Below are 17,721 nucleotides of genomic sequence, written 5' to 3' on the forward strand. Positions count from 1 at the left end.
CCCGGCCGCCTTGAGCACCGAAATCGGGAGGAGGGGAGAAGGGACTACCGTAGCAGGCCCGAGCCTTGCTACTTTTTCGGGTTTTTTTTTTTGCTTCGGGAGGAGGGGACAGGACTGCGGCTGCACCGGAGACCGGAAATCGCACGGGCATTCATTCACTGCCGGCGGGGGCCGTCCATTCATCCAGGCAGAGGGAGCCGGAGGCCGCTTTCGCCGCCGGCTCCCTCTGCCTGGATGAATGCACGCCCACCCGGCCGCCTTGAGCACCGAAATCGGGAGGAGGGGAGAAGGGAGAAGGGACTACCGTAGCAGGCCCGAGCCTTGCTACTTTTTCGGGGGGGTTTTTTTTTTTTGCTTCGGGAGGAGGGGACAGGACTGGGGCTGCACCGGAGACCGAATGGGGCCTTGAGCGCCGAAATCGCCCCCATTTTTTACACTTTATTCCCGTTTTAATTTTCTAACACCACACTAACTCCAAGTAGAGGGTGGCGGTAAAATAACAGGTTAAGGACGCGGCAAAATAGCAGGTTACAAAGGAGATAATCTGAGCGCGCGTCACAGTATCGGAGGGGAATAGCTAATTCCTTCATTATTCAGCTAATTCGTTCATTTACATATCATATACATGCTGCGTGCGGAAAGGGTTATGCGTCTGTTTTAAGAAGCGCTAAGGACGCGTGAAACTGGAGACTGTATCGCTGGATCGCCTTACGCGTCCGAATTGTGCGCTCCCAGCTCGTTACAGACGGGAAATCCTCAACCGCACGTTACAGTATCGACCTGTGTGTTCTTAAATTGTTCTGAATTGATTTATTATGTACCTTGTTTTCGTTATCCTATTGACTGTAAAGCTTGTTGCTAATTTACTGTTTATTGTGAACCGAGGTGATGTTATTAACATGCCGCGGTATATAAAAAATTACTAAATAAATAAATAAATAAATACAGTACAGAGACACTACTGCTTGCGCTAACAGACAACATCATGAGAGGTTTCGACAGTGGTAAACACATTCAAGTGATGCTAGACCTGTCAGCGGCCTTTGGCACAGTAAATCATGACATACTATTACATAGATTAGAAGAAATAGGATTAAGTAACAAAACAATCAAATGGTTCAGATCATATCTAAATAACAGATACTTCCAAGTACAGATCAAAGACGTAATGTCAGAAAAAATAAACCTTCAAACAGGAGTACCACAGGAGTCAGCCCTATCAGCTACACTAACATATACCTGTTGCCATCATGTCACCTGCTGGTTGGTCTGGGTATCACACATTACATATACGCTGATGATATTCAATTATTACTACCCATCGATGACACAATTGAAAAAACATTAAACATAGCTAACATGTATCTTGATATCATCAAACAGCTACTAAACCAAATGGAATTAGTTATTAATATAGAGAAAACAGAATTCCTACATTTAGAACATAAAAATATAGAGGTCATTCAAAGCCCAATCACACTCAAAACAACCAAAAAATAGAATTAGCAGAGAAAGTATGGAACCTCGGAGTGATAATTGATACAGAACTAAGCTTGAAACAACATATATCTTTAAAAGTCAAGGAAGGATACGCCAAACTCATGATTCTCAGAAGACTTAAACCACTACTAACAACTACTAACTTTAGATCAGTGTTACAAGCTTTAATTTTTGCAAGCACTGACTATTGTAACTCCGTACTACTAGGTTTACCATACACCACACTAAGACCACTCCAAATACTACAAAACACTGCTGCAAGAATTCTGACCGGTAAAAATAAAAGAGACCACATTACCGAAACCCTAGCTGAATTACACTGGTTGCCCATTGAGCAAAGAATACAGTACAAAAACACTATGTACCATACATAAATTAATACATAACGAAAAAGCAGAATGGCTAAACACAGTCCTTCGCGTACACATCCCTCACAGAAACAGATCAGCCAAAAAAGCACTCCTAACTATTCCTTCAGTCAAAACAGCAAGACTAACCAAGTAAGAGAAAGGGCACTATCTTTAGCATGACCTATACTATGGAACACCATGCCTTTAGAGATAAGATTACAAAGAGACATCAAAATCTTTAGAAAAAGTTAAAAAACATGGCTCTTTAAACAAGCTTATCACAAAGAGAATGGAAAATAGAACACAGGGAAGCGTAGGATGCGGACAGTAGAACATCCATACACCTCACCGTATTCAATATGTGTATATTTTATTTTTACTTTTCATTCAACACTAAAGGATAAGTTACAATTATAAAGCTATTCTTGTATTAAAAACTGATATAGAATTGGACATGATTCATCACATTTACCAAATAATATTTATTATAAAACTATGTTACCGAACCATTATGGCACCTGTTTAATTGATATCATTTAAGACATTTAGCAACATTTTGTGTCTTACTGTAAACCGTTGTGATGGTATCAATCTTAACGACGGTATAGAAAAGATTTTAAATAAATAAATACATAAATAAATAAATAAATCCTTTCCCACCTAGAAGGGAAGGCTCTTGCATGGGCCTCTCCATTATGGGAACACTCTGATCCCATGCTTTCCAAGCTTTCCGAGTTTGTTGCTCCCTTCAAGCAGACCTTCGGAGACCCAGGCCGCCAAGCTGTAGCCAGCCATAATGTACTCCACCTCCGTCAAGGGTCACAGACCCTCTCTGAGAATATGGTGGAATTCAGGACCCTGGCTACTGAGCTCGGGTGGCAAGAAGATTGTCTGCAAGCCATCTTCCTAGATGGACTCTCCAGCGCTCTCAAAGGAGCAAGTGGCAGCTTCATCATGAATGACATTGTCAAGCTTCTGAATATTCCTCTTCAGCCATTAGATGTGAGCCTCCACATCGCCTCCATTCAAGGAGAACATCTTCCAGGGCTCATCACCCATCGAACAGTGGCTGTCTGTCTTACCGTGGGCACTCTCCACGAGGAGGAGATGTCCTTCTATGTGTTAAAACCTCCGGGGTAGATTTTCAAAGGGTTACACGCGTAACCCTTTAAAAACCCTCCTGCGTGCGCCGAGCCTATTTTGCATAGGCTCAGCGGCGTGAACAAGCCATGGGACGCGCATATGTCCCGGGGCTTTGAAAAAGGGGCAGGCCAGGGGCGGGGCCGACGCCAGCAGCTGGCCAGCGCGCGGAAGTTACGCCTGCCCAGAGGCAGGCATAACTAACACAACAAAGGTGGAGGGGGGGATTTAGTTAGGGTTGGGGGGGCGGGTTAGATGGGGAAGGGAGGGGAAGCGGAAGGAAAGTTCCCTCCAAGGCCTCTCGGATTTCGAAGCAGCCTCAGAGGGAATGGGGAAAGCCATCGGGGCTCCCCTAGAGCTCGGCATGCGCAAGGTGCACAAGTGTGCACCCCCTTGCGTGCGCCGACCTCGGATTTTATAACGTGCGCGCAGCCGCGCGCACGTTATAAAATTGGGCGTAAATTTGTGTGCGGCGGGTTGCGCGCACAAATCTACGCCCGCGCACATGTTATAAAATCTGGCCCTCAGTGTGGTGCAAAATTGTCCAGAGAATGAGAACATTTGAACATTGCTAGATCACATTTCCAATTTGGTTTTTTTTCTCATTTGAAAAAGTTTAAAAAATTGAACTAAATTGGCTGTGGCTAGGTAATATATACTGGTACATGATTATATTAATTCCTGTATTTACACTAGTTTGAGGCTTCGGTCTACCATAGTGCAGTCATACAGATTCATATGATACCGGTATATAGGACATAAGTTCTCCACTACCCATTATAATGACATTTTAGCTTGCAGTACTCCATATTATATTTCTGGAATGCTCTCCTTGCCTTCTCAGTACGGGATGATATCAGAGTGCACATCGCAAGAACATAAAGGAGACATCAGTATTGCACACCTATACCACCACACTTTCAGCAAACGCAAATAAGGAGAAAGCGAGCGAGAGTGTGTGTGTATGTGCGTGTGTGTGCGTGTGTATGTGCGTGTGTGTGTATGTGCGTGTGTGTGTATGTGCGTGTGTGTGTATGTGCGTGTGTGTGTGTTTTCTTTGCTCTACATTTTAGAGTTATTTTATAAAAATTTATTTAATTGGGGAAAAAAATTTTGTTGAAGGGTTTGGAGACAATGGGTTACAATCTGTGTAGCAGAGGCTACAAAAGAAGCAGCTCTTCAGGGAAGGAGGACATGCCGCCTTGTGGGTGATCTGGATTTAGGTTGCATCTTTTGGATAAGGATTTGGCGGTTATGAAAATGTAGTTATGAGGCTATAGAATGTAAGTCCTTGCCAGATATCCACACTAATGTCTTTTGTCCCTTTCCTCGGCAGATGTTTTCCTCTATAATATTTGCTGCTATTGGTTTTGTGGGTGCTGGATACTGCTTCATCATATCTGCAATTGCAATAAATAAAGGTCCCAAATGTCAAAATCAGAGTGGAAACTGGACCTATCCATTTAACAACGGGTAAGATAAATTTTGTTCCTCAGGCTGTAGAGTTGCAGATATGAAAAAAAATGCTATGATAAACATCCACTGTAGATGCAGTAATCTAAAAGCCCAGAAGCGGAAAGTTACATGATTCATGGTTTAGGGGACAGTCTGTCTTAATGGCAGCTTTTTGGGAAAGCATAGCTTTAAAGTAAATAAACCAGTTATACTGGGATAGCCATACCTTTCCTATCTTCTGTAAGTAAAAACAAAGACACACGTTTATTAAGAGGAAAGCAGTCCAATGTCGTGCTTAGAGCTCATAACTGCATGCCTGAAAAATCGACTGCTCCCTCTAGCCATTCCTTTCTCAAATTATTTTATTTAAAGCCTCTGGTGTTAAGTAGTAGTGCTGGGCATTATAAGCTAGAACATTTGAGCAGGGAACAATTTCACTCAAGGTCACTGTCCTGGCAGTCTCGAGCCCAATGAAGTCCTGGTTAAAATAACAAAGCCCCCCGACCACAGATAAATACTGGGATAATGGGAGAGGTCTGTAATCGCAATCCAGAAGCGCGGGTTTTTGTTTTTTTTTGTTTGGCCAGCCGAACGGATGGCAGTAATGAATGCAACGATAGCAATGTTTGCAGTACTGCCAATATCCCAAATGTGCCACTAGATGGCACTGTTGTTTTACATGCATGCACAACAGCAGCTGCTGCAGAGATGCTCCAGCAGCTGCAAAAGACAAGCATTATTTTTAAATAAAATTGCTTGTTTATTTACCTTTATAATTATTTGTTTATTCATAAGGTGGTTTTATGTCAACAAACATCGATCTAATTGAATAAGTGGCAATATTTTAAATGTTAGCAGCAATTAAATTTCAATTATTTAAACATTTTTATATTAGTTTTAGCTTCACCAAGTAATTTAGGCAAGGAAGTGGTTTATTATTGATCATGTCACCCTGAGGATTTTATTTTTAACTTTTGAAATATCATCAGCCATTAGGAAACTCTTCATTGACAGAGAAATACCAGAAGTCTCTAATTAACATGAATACCCATTTTACAAGTTTTTAACACAAACACCCATTTTGCAAGTTTTTAATTATATCTTTCCAAAATAATTATTTCGGTCAATAGCATTTTAGTGTAAGATTGTTTGTTACTTTCCTCTAGAATGTTCCTCCTCGAGGCTTTCAGACACTCTAGGTTAAATATTGACACATTTGGCCCTATAGTCTAGCTTTGTCACCTGACAAGACAAAAGAATAGAACAATTTTCAGATTAGCAATTTATACTGGTTGATTGGGAAGAATGAGAAAAGGGAGACTTTGGAGGAAGGTGTGTGGGGAAATAACAGAGGGGAAGGTTCTTTGTGTGGGGGGAAAAGATGGAGGAGAGGGGAAAGGGAAATGTGTGGCAAGGTAAGGTGTTTGTGCAGGGAGAGAATGGAGATACATGCGTGTATGTGTGTGTATGGAGTGGGAGTGTAGCAGAAGAGAAGGAAGGTGAGTGTGGGGAGAGAGTGTATCAGAAGAGAAGGAAGATAGGTGTGTGTGGGTAGGTGTATGTGTGTGTGTGTAGAGGTGTGTGTGTGTGTGTGTAGTTGTAGGTGTGTGTGTAGGTGTATGTGGGTGTGTAGTTGTAGGTGTAGGTATGTGTGTGTGTGTGGGAGAGTGTGTGTGTAGGTGTATGTGTGTGTGTGTAGCATATACACCTACAACTACACACAGTGTAGTTGTAGGTGTATAGGTGTAGGTGTGTGTCTGTGTGTGTTAAGAGAGGGAAGATGTGAATGGAGGGTTACTTCCTAGTCTCTATTCACAGTTGGGCCGATACAGTACAGTGCGCTCCGACGGAGCATACTGTTAACCCGCCATTGGACGCGCGTTTTCCCTTACCCCTTATTCAGTAAGGGGCCAAAAGCACGCGTCCAACCCGCCGAACCTAATAGCGCCCTCAACATGCAAATGCATGTTGAGGGCCCTATTAGGTATTCCCGCGTGATTCAGAAAACAAAATGTGCAGCCAAGCCACACATTTTGCTTTCAGAAATTAGCGTCTACCCAAAGGTAGGTGCTAATTTCTTTGGGCACCGGGAAAGTGCACAGAAAAGCAGTAAAAACTGCTTTTCTGTGCACCCTCCGACTTAATATCATGGCGATATTAAGTCGGAGGTCCCGAAGGGTAAAAACAGAAAAAAAAAACTTGAAGTCGGCCCGCGGCTGTCGGGTCGTAAACCGGACACTCAATTTTGCCGGCGTCTGGTTTCCAAGTCCGTGGCTGTCAGCGGGCTCGAGAACAGACGCTGGCAAAATTGAGTGTCGGCTGTCAAACCTGCTGACAGCTGCCGCTCCGGGCCAAAAGGAGGCGCTAGGGACGCGCTAGTGTCCCTAGCGCCTCCTTTTGTCTGTTTCTACCACTGGGCCTCTTTTAAATACTGAATCGCGCGCACAGGTGAGTGGCCTGTGCACGTGCTGGGAGAGCGGGCGTTTGCCCGCTCTCCCGCGGACTTACTGAATCGGCCCGAGTGTGGGTACAAAGTCTCTACCAGCCCTAATGCAGCTTATAAGTGAGCTGCCAAATTTCAGTCCCATTAGCTCTTGAAAATTCAAGTCCAGTAGTTCAAAAAACCATGTACAAGAGCTAGTGAGAATTAATTGTACAGTGGATTGGGTTTACAGCAAAGCAAACACACTTTGGTCCTTGACTCTGGAGGCAGCTACACTAATGAATATAGTCGGCTATCTTAGTGCCTGATTCACTAAGGGTTTTTCCCATAGACACAAAATGGGAGAAAAGCCTTCAAGAATCTTGCCCTCTTTAGTTAGCCGGCTAACTCAACTCCTCCCCAGTTACGTCCCTAGACTGCCCTTAACCTATCCAGCTAAATTCTAGCCTCCTAACTTATTAGCCAGCTAGAATTTAGCTGGATAAAGGCTGAACATAGCCAGGTAAACCATTTAAATGGCTAAGACGGATAACTATTATGGACCTCATGGCTGTTAGCTCTGATATTCAGCAAACAACAGCTGTTACTGAACTCCTGTATTTTATTTGCCCCCCTCCCCCCCTTGCCGTCACACAGGGATTATCTTGGAAACAGCACCCTTCAGCAGGAATGTGTGAACCCCAAGGATATCATTCCCTGGAACCTGACGCTCTTCCTACTGCTTCTGCTGATGAGTGGCGTCCAAGCCGTGCTCTGCGCCATTCAGGCCATCAACGGGCTGATGGGAACGCTCTGCGGGAGGTGCAAAAGCGGCTGTTGTGGGGTAAGTCAAAGGCCCCCCCAAACATTATTCAGTACAACACTTTTTCTGGAATACGCAGGTACATTATTAGATTTGGCTGCTCTGTATTATCGTGTGCACACATTAACCATGGATACCTGCACGCCTACGGGTTCCGAATCATAAAAGTGATAGAGTCGTGGGCTCACATTGCGCTTTAAGCCTAGTTTAATTTCATTTGTAGCCCTCTCTTCGGAGGTCTCTCGGCATGCAGCGGCATGCTGTTGGCCCCGGGGCCACTTTTCTCCCAACCTTCTCTCCTCTCCGTTCACAGAAGGCTTGAGGGTGCCAAGGTTCATTCCAGCAGAGAGGAGGATAAACCTCTGGGGCCCAGTCTCTCAATCTCCCTTTTGGTTACTCTGAGAGGTGCATTCACTATGGCGGTAATTTTCAAAAGGAGTTACACATGTAAATGTAACTACTATTGTAGCAATTTTCAAAAGCCATTTACTGGAGTAAAGTGCACTTACACAAGTAAATCCTATGGACAATTCAATGGCATATATTATAGCAATTTTCAAAAGCCCACTTACTCAAGTAAAGTGCATTTACTCGAGTAAAACCCTGTTTTACTCGAGTAAATGCTTTTTAAAATCAGGCCCTATGTCAATGTCCTTGCTTGAGGGCACTCTTTGCTCTGAAATTAAGACACTGGATACTCTGGTGGGTGTTCAACAAAAATTTACAACCAAGTCACAACAAAAAAATTCTGCATATAATCTTCTCACAAAAAGAAGCCATCTAAATATGCCTCTTTCTCAGTTTTAGTAGCTGAGTCAGTGTCTTTTAGGATGGAAACCCTAAGTAAAAACTCAATGCTCCTGAGTGATAGCGAGTGGGTTCCTGGTGGTGCTGGGATCTTCTGTCTGTTTCGCTGATGGTAAAAGCTGGACTTCTGATGGTAGAAATTCTCAAAAAGTGTTCAAAATCCAAAAATCTCCTCCCCCACCTCCCATCTGTGGGCAGGAATTGGTGGCAAAACTTTCTCACAAAACAAACAAAAAATTCTCTAGAAAAATATAACTTTCTTTTTCTCTGGTGTTCATTGTCAGGTCACTGCTACCTCTTCTTAGCTGGGTGGAGGGAGTCACAGCACCTTCCTGAGCTCCCAAGGCAGGGGAGAAAATCCTCTTTAGGCAGAAGCAGGATCCCACAGATGGGGAGAATCCAAACTACAACTCAAAATACGAAAACCAAAGCCACCAGTGTTCCCTGTGCACATTCTGCTTTTATAGTTCACTGCTGACCAATCCAGCCACTTTGGAGGTGCCTGCAGGGAAAGTCTGCAAATTACAAAATTCTAGTCTAGTGATTTACCTAGGGACCAATGGACAGTGGAGACCTAGGGGTACTGAACACATTTTGAGAGCTTCTTGGTCTCATTTATGCAGGGCCGGTGCAAGGGGATTTGGCGCCCTAGGCGAGCCTTCTCCCTTGCACCCCCCCCCCCCCCCCGTTGCGCCACCACCCCCCGGTCTCGGCCCCGATTCCTACCTCATTCTCGATTACTCCCGTTGACTGTGTGGTTTTCCGGTCACAAGCAGGTTGGGCACTGCTTGCGGCCCGCCAAATCTCCACTCCTCTTTGCCACCGCTTGTGGCCCCATATGACTCGCACCCAATGGTGCACCAAGGGTCTCCGGCACCCAGGGGCCAATGCATTTGTGTGCCTCTCCAGCATCCCCCCCCTTAATCTTTCTTGTACTAATGCTTAAGGTCACAGAAAATCAGTGGTGTCACTAGACAGAAGAATTTTGGGGGGGGTGGGGGGGGAGCCAAAATGACATTTCTTCATCACACCCACCTCTATAGCATGGATCCTGCTTTCAAACTGGTTATTAAAAAAAAGTGTTAATAAAAAAAGTCCAAAGGCTCTTCTGGGTAATTTTAAAAAGCTGGCCAGTTTCACACTATAAAATTATTTGATAGCCTCATTCAACTAATCCTATAGGGCTATGAGAGTGAAGACTGGAATATATAGGAAGGAACAGAATGTCAATATAAATCCTGCATCTTCAGTTCTCTAACTCTGTGCATCCACTGAAATTCCCCTAAACAATGGAGCTTGGATGTTTCCCTTACAGCTCATCATACTAAAAGATATTTTCAAATTCTGGTGTCACCTCACAGTAACAGCAGCACAAACACCTTCCACTGCCAGGCATATTGTGAACTAACACAAAACCCCGCAAAAAAAGACACTCAAAATCTATACTGCAATCCCATCGTAACATAACATAACTCAAACAACAATAACCCTACCTTTGAAAAAGCAAGGGTAAATATTACACTGGGTCCTAGAATACCAATACACCACCTACTGAGGAAACAAAACAAACCCAATTGCTAATGATCCCTATACAGACACTACATGCTAGCAGAATCTCTCATCATGGTCACACATACAGAGCAGAGACAGACCCTCACCAAATACAGAATAAAGCCACATAAAGTATAAACAGAAATGTGCAGACAAAAACTGAACTGTAAAACGCATCATGCCAGACTCTATACAGTGTAACAATGGAAAAACAAAAATTTCACCATTCCTTGTGAAACAAATCAATAATATAAAGATATATAAATCATTAATCATAATTATAAAACCATACAAATAAGATAATTTCAAAACAGCTGATGAATAGAATATCCAATAATTAAAGATTAATGCAAATTTTGAAAGCTTTACCAAACACCAATAAAATATTTCAAACAGCAGACACATCACATACTACCCAATAATTAAAATGGTAGTCAATCAAGAAAAATGAACTTAAACATAAGAACATAAGAACATAAGAAAATGCCATACTGGGTCAGACCAAGGGTCCATCAAGCCCAGCATCCTGTTTCCAACAGTGGCCAATCCAGGCCATAAGAACCTGGCAAGTACCCAAAAACTAAGTCTATTCCATGTAACCATTGCTAATGGCAGTGGCTATTCTCTAAGTGAACTGGCAAGTGAACTGGCAAGTACCCAAAAACTAAGTCTATTCCATGTAACCATTGCTAATGGCAGTGGCTATTCTCTAAGTGAACTTAATAGCAGGTAATGGACTTCTCCTCCAAGAACTTATCCAATCCTTTTTTAAACACAGCTATACTAACTGCACGAACCACATTCTCTGGCAACAAATTCCAGAGTTTAATTGTGCGTTGAGTAAAAAAGAACTTTCTCCGATTAGTTTTAAATGTGCCCCATGCTAACTTCATGGAGTGTCCCCTAGTCTTTCTACTACTTACCCTCTCCAGCAGTTCTCCTACTCCTTTCCCTTGCAGGCCATACCAGAAGCCGCAGTAGCTGCTGAAGCTATCCTCACAGTCCTCTTCCTTAGGGACCACAACCAGTCTCTTCTCTCTCTCACACACACACACACACACACACACACAAGTCACACCCTCAGGACCAGTTTCTGTCTCTCACACATCACTCATCTCCCCAACCAGTCTCTCTCTCTCACACACACACACACACACACACATACCAGTCACCTCTCTGGCCAGTCAATCACACAATGCTCTCGCTCTCTCTTACTAACACACAGGCTTTCAATCACACACATGCTCTCTCTATTTCACTTACACACAAGCTCTCAATCACATACGTTCTATCTCACTTACAAACAGGCTCAATCACACACATGCCCTCTCTCACAGCCACAAGCCAGCCAAAAACATGCTCCATCTCTCGCACACACACACTGACACACACAAGCACCCTCCCTGACTCACATATACACCACACATACAGAAGCACTCTCCCTGTCTCACATACACATTACACTCACAGAAGCACCTTGCTTTCAGACTTACAGCATTTTTCACTTTTACTAAAAGTGAAAGTGATGCTCCCAACCATTAAATAAGAAAACCACATTCCTATCAGAAGGCGAAATGACACCCTTCCTTCAGGTTCTGTCCTCCCAAGGGACAGCCACCTACACCTTCTCTTGTTTTATGCTTTCAGGCAATAAAGCAAGTGTGTTTCTTCAAACGATCAGTCGTATGATTATTCATGTGGGAGATATGGAACAGAAAGACATCCTTAGTCAGCTTCCCTTTTAAATGGGAAGACTCCAGTCTTAGTCATTTAAAAATATACATTTTCTAAAGGCTTAAAAAAAAAAAAAAAAAAAAGCAAAACTGTTTCAGATTGGAACTATTCTAGTCTTCATGCTTAAATTATGCTTCAAAAAAAAACAAAACAAAAAAACCCACCTGGCATCAGTATCTTAAATTTGTGATTTTGCTGAGATGAACATTTTAAATACTTTAATTTTTTTTTTACTTTAGTATTTGTCTCTACCCACTTTGTTAAATAATCCTCTCTCACATACACATCACATACACACACACAGAAGCTCCATTCCTTTAACTTTCTTACATATACATCACATCACACACACACACACACAGAAAGAAGATCGGCGCAGCCGGTCTAGCTGATCACGTGGCCGAAGAAAGGAAGATCGGTGCGGCCGGAGACCAGCCGCCGAGACTTAAGGGGCGCAGCGGCAGGCAGCCAGCCCCCGACTCTCCCTGCATCCCCCCCAGTGCCAACCTCCCGACGCCCCCCCCCTGGTGGTCCAGCGGAGGGCCCGGGAGCGATCTGCCACTCCCGGGGCCTCCGCTGCCACTAAGCAAAATGGTGCCGGTAGCCTTCAGCCCCTGTCACATGGTAGGGGCTAAAGGTCACCGGCGCCATTTTGCTTAGTGGCAGCGGAGGCCCCGGGAGCGGCAGATCGCTCCCGAGACCTCTGCTGGACCACTAGGGGGGGTGTCGGGAGGGTGACACTTGGGGGGAGGCAGGGCGAGTCGGGAGCTGGCTGCCTGCCGCGGCGCCCCCTAAATCTTGACGCTTGGTCTCCATCTAGGCGAGTCGAAGGCTGGCAGAATTTTGAAAGGGCACTTTTTGCCCTTTCAAAATTCTGCTGCCTGCCGCAGCGCCCCCTAAGTCTCGGCGCCCTAGGCACAGGCCTAGCTCGCCTAGTGGTTCCGCCAGCCCTGCATTTATGTTGTGCAAAAGCAGACACTTGGCAACTCAGTACTTACATGCTTCATTTTGGCTAAATTCTGCCTATACTAATACTCTCTGGATGAAACCAGAACATTCTTCCTATTGCATTTTGTGTGGTACTCCTGGCAGACCTGGATTTGTCAATAGGCATACTAGGTCTATGTCTAGAGTGGCAAAAATAAAGGGGCAGCAGGCTAGCTGAAGATTTGTTGCCTTCAAACTGTGCTGAATTGTACTCAACAGAGAACAGTCCTCTGCTTCCTGATCCATCCCATCCCCTCCCCTCCTAGGCAGCTGCAAGGAACCGGAAGGGAGGGAGTAAGCCTGGAACAGACAAAGCAGAGCAAAGAAGAGCTGCTCTGCTAGCTAATTCAGCCCCTCCCTCCTGCCATTTAGGTATGGATGGGGAAGGGGAAGCCTAGAGCAGACAGAGCAAAGGGGATTATTTTGGGGAGGTTAGGAGGGACTGAGTGGAGATCATTGGGGCATGAGGAGAGAGGCTGGAGAGCGAGAGGAGATCAGCTGGGGTGCGAGTCTCTGGGATTGATGCCAGAAGGGGTTGCTGGTAATGCATGTCTGTATATGTCAGATAGGGCAGGAGGTTAGAGATGGGATGCAAGGGGAAGCAGGATCTGAACACAGTAGGATACCTGCCTCCTCTCTCCCCCTTCCACCACCACAATTCAGATCTTCTTTCCCTGAATTTAGAATCTATCCCCCAGATCCTGAATCCTCCCCTCCTTCCTACCTCTCCCTTCTCCCCAGATCCTGGAATCCACCCCCAAATTTTTCCTACTCCCTCCTCCTCAGTTCCAGAACCTCTCCCCTTTTTCCCTATCTCAGATTCCTGTTCTCCATCCTTCCTTAATCTTCTCTATCCCCCATCCTCCCCATTCCCAGTCCTCCTTCCCCATCCCGTTCTCTTTCCTTCTCACACTGCCCCACCCCATCTCCAGTCTCCTCTCCCTCTCCTTCCATCCCTGAGATCTCATTCCTCTGCTGATACTTGAGACCCATTTCCCTCACCCAATAAAAAGGAAAAAGTATGCAGATAAACACTGGAGAACTACTCATTTTTATCATGTAAAATACAAATGGAAATCTTTGTCAATATGCTTCAGAATTTTCACATTATTTTCTACAGGATTTACCCCTGAGTTGCCACTGGCAGCTGTGGGACTGTACCTTTTAAATTCTGCAAAGTTATGGGAGGTGAGACAGGGGATGATAGCAGCAACAGTGCCCAAGGGTGGAAAAATCTTAAATCCTTCACTAGCTCCTGGGAGGGGGATTGATGCTGCAGGCCTCGGGCTGAAAGATTTCCCTTTATGTCCCAGATCAGCACAGGTTGGCATTGTCCACCCACCTATCAAAGAAATGGCCTGGGTTTCAGGTTCAGGGAATGACTAGGCCTATGCTCGCTTGCGAGCCAAAGACAAAAAAGAGTCCTTGATCTTAATTAACCCGCAATGCACACATTTCTTGCATAAGCGCCAACAGTGTTACAAGAAACAGATTAGTAATAAAGCATTCCCAAGAAATAAAGGATCAGAAGTGTACGAAACTACCGTAGCCCCATCTGGTATCTTGTCTGGGAGTCAGTGATCAGACCCTGGCATTCCTGAAATCCTCTGTCTTGGGCAGCTGTCCTCACCCTCAGTACCTTAATCACGATGGCAGCATGAGCCATGAACAACCTCATAGCATCATCATTAGAAGAGCTCAGCCTTTTGCTGGGGAGGTTTTCGTGGAATTATGGGTGAGATGGACAGGAAGGATCCACTTTTTTCTCCTTATTACTCGATTATCTGCCCTCCGACTGCTGTCGCTTAAATACACCGAGACTGGCTATGTTGAAAAAGAATTACATTCAAATAAAACTCATTAAAGCCAATCAATCATAAGAATTCATAGTCTTCTTTCTTTTTTTTGTGCAGGGGGATGGACCCGTTTAACTGTGCAACAATGGAAAAGGAGAACTTCCGCCGTGGAGTTTCACGTGTCTGGAAAAAGCACAATGGTGCAACTTTACCCTCCCTGGCCTCACATCCACCCGCCCATAACCGAGACGTTGCATGAAGGGCAGCCCTCCAGGCAAAAGTCTTGACAGCCGTCTCTGCTCTTTAACATCAAGTTGAAAAAAAAAGCTAACATGAATGCAAACCATATATTTATTTTTATAAAATCGTTTCTGCTAGGAAGCACTTTCTTCGCAGGCTTGTTCTGCCTCCTTCGTGACCACTATCGCCAGCTGGTGATCGCGCCTGACCAGCACACATTCAGGGTCCAGGGAGCTGAAATGCTCCACCTTCTCTGCTGGTGCCTGTGGAAACTCCACTGCATCAGAGTTATGCAGACACTTTTTCGTACGCACAGAAAGGTGTGGCTACTGCAACCTCTCTTGTGTCACAAAAATAAGGCGTAGATCACGTGGAATGTTGTAATCAAAGAATTCTTTCAACCCAAAATCCCTAAATAATTCTTATTTCTTGCTGTATGTTTGCACTTCTGTACTGGAACTTTTAAAGGATTATTTGTATTTTTTTTCTCCCTTATCTCAATCAATGCATAGGGCCCCTTCTTATTTATTATGCCATTTGTTTGATATTGAAAAGAGGAGCAAATCAATAGGCTGCTGTATTAATACAAACATGTCCGAGAAATATACACAAAATAAACTGAGACGCTGGCTCCCAAAAATTAAAAACAGCAAAACAAAATCGCCTAACACCTCGACTCCTGCCCCTTTCCTTGATCCCTGATGAAAAAGAAAAGGAGATATTGTACATCTACTGAAAGGCAAAGAGTGAGCTGAGAAGAACAGAGGGCAGGTGTACTAAAAGGTTTCTCCAACCTTCTGTCTATGGGGAAAATGTTGAGTGTGGCTAGCTCTATAGAAACAAGAACAATGCCCCTATGCCCAGTTACCTTGCAAGCCTTCCAGACCAAACACCACCTACTAATTCGCCACTAGGTCTCCACCCTCCTGGGTGACCAACTCCACCTCCAGCTCAGCCACTGGACCAGGCCTCAGCCACTGCCCTGCTGAAGGTCCTGTACCTTCCTTTCTCAACGGGAATGGTTTCTGTTACTGTGATTTGTAATTCGGCCAGCTTCCCAGCTTGCTCATTCTTCAGTTCAGCCAGATTCCAGTTTGGCTATGTCCATGGCCTACTACTCAGATATGGATCTGTTAAAAAAAGAACGCCTCCTCTCAAACAAAAAAGCTGAGAACTAGGCCAAAGAAAAAAAGAGGAAGCACACAAGCTTTTCCATCTTGCCTGTGCTTTTTTTCAGTTCTAAAAACCAGATACCCCCCTTCTCATCCAGGGTGAAGATCTGCTGCTTTCAATACATTCCCAACTCACATTTATTAGGAGGCTGCCATTATTTGTTTCTAGGCCAATATTTGACTGTGATTCGGCAAAAAGACCCAGGGGGTTATCATATACAAATCTCCAAGCTGAAACTCTCCAGCAGGGGCTGATCACCTCTCCAGCCTGGCTGTGACTTTCCTAGGCTGACAGTTCCTGTGACACTGCTTCTTCCTATTGCAGTTTATTTCAATGGCAGCAAACTCTTTCTCCCCCCCCCCCCCCCCCATCAGCCCTGGAAACCGGGGGGTGGGGTGGGGGGCTTGTCACAAGCAAACATGCTGTTAAGTTCAATTCTTGAAAAGGAGAACGTTGCTGTGCCAAAAAATAGCATGAAAAGACGTTCCATGCAAAACTAATGGAGTCTGCCTTCTGAAACGACGCTCATACACCTATTCTGAAAGTCTGATGTAAACAGGACATTAAACACAAAAGTTATAGGGACACACATGGACATGGTGATCGCATAAACCTCTTTCCCTTTGGAAGTAGCCCCCAAAATTCCAGGTCCTATGATTCAGAAGCCAGAATCTCTCCTAAATGGCACCCCCACCCCTCCCCCCAAGAGCTGCATGATCAAAACCAGCTGTATGGCAAATTAATGGCGCATAGATCTAGGCATGGAAGCCAGGAATATAGAGCCCCATAGGAGGGATACAGTATGTTTAACTTTAAAGCATGACAGAAGGATTACATTCGGCTGCTGATGTTCCCGTTCTGAGGCAGCTTCCCCCCAGGGGGATCCCCTCAATCCTGCTCCCTTGGCCCTTTTCTGCCTCCCTGCCCCCCCCCCCCCCCACCCCATTTCCAGATGCTGATGGCAGAGCCAGGACAGGAGGCTGGGCTAACAGAGGCCCCTTCTGCCTCCCTGCCCCCCCCATTTCCAGATGCTGATGGCAGAGCCAGGCAGGAGGCTGGGCTAGCAGAGGGCTCATAGAAACAAACCCAGCTCCTTGTAGGCATTATCTCCACCGGAGGGAACCGTCAGCTACACTAGCAGGAATAAGCTCTTGGCGCTTCCAGTCAAATGGCTATAAGGCCAGCTTGAAAGTACAGAAAAAAAAAACTTGCAAGTGAATTAAATGCCTAGTAAATAGTGCCCAAAAGGCAAAATATAAAATCAAATAAATGTACTAACCGAATTTTTAGCTATGGCCCATTACTGGCCAAGGATTAAGATTAGATGTTATTACTTAGTAAGAGGGGAGACAGAGAAGGGTTTCAACTCTCTTGTGTCTGTTACCATGTATACAACATGGGAGGGGAGAGGGCGTGGAGAGAGAGAAAGAGGGGGGGGGGGGAGTGGAGAGAGAGAGAGAGAATATCCATCAAGCTAGAGTGAGATAACATAGTACAAAATGTCATCTTTGTCAGACTTTCCTCACTCCAAATGACGTCAAATCTTCACCAAGGTGTACTGTGCTGTTTGTACGTCTCACTCTGCATGAAAAACTGGCCCCTAAACCACCACCAACACCTCACACCTTGAGCTATTAGCTGGCCTTCCTATAGTGATATAAATACTTGACTACTATGAAGGCCTTAGAAATAGTTTCTCTCTCTCTCAGAGCAAGATGCGAAATAGGAAGTATCACAGGGCAC

At 44.8% G+C, this 17,721-nt stretch overlaps 1 protein-coding gene across 1 annotated transcript in view; it reads left to right on the forward strand.

The window, feature by feature from the left end:
• The window catches only part of TM4SF4 (transmembrane 4 L six family member 4), a 35,314-nt gene extending 19,841 nt beyond the window's left edge, over window positions 1-15,473 (forward strand). Inside the window, exons 3-5 of the mRNA XM_029617070.1 lie at window positions 4,327-4,463; window positions 7,525-7,711; window positions 14,683-15,473. Of these exons, the coding sequence (XP_029472930.1) occupies window positions 4,327-4,463; window positions 7,525-7,711; window positions 14,683-14,700 (342 nt within the window). The 3' untranslated portion in view covers window positions 14,701-15,473. The remainder of the gene's footprint in view (window positions 1-4,326; window positions 4,464-7,524; window positions 7,712-14,682) is intronic.
• Window positions 15,474-17,721: the final 2,248 nt, after the last annotated feature.

Source organism: Rhinatrema bivittatum, chromosome 9 (genome assembly GCF_901001135.1).
Source record: "Rhinatrema bivittatum chromosome 9, aRhiBiv1.1, whole genome shotgun sequence".
NCBI classification, from domain to species: Eukaryota; Metazoa; Chordata; class Amphibia; order Gymnophiona; family Rhinatrematidae; genus Rhinatrema; species Rhinatrema bivittatum.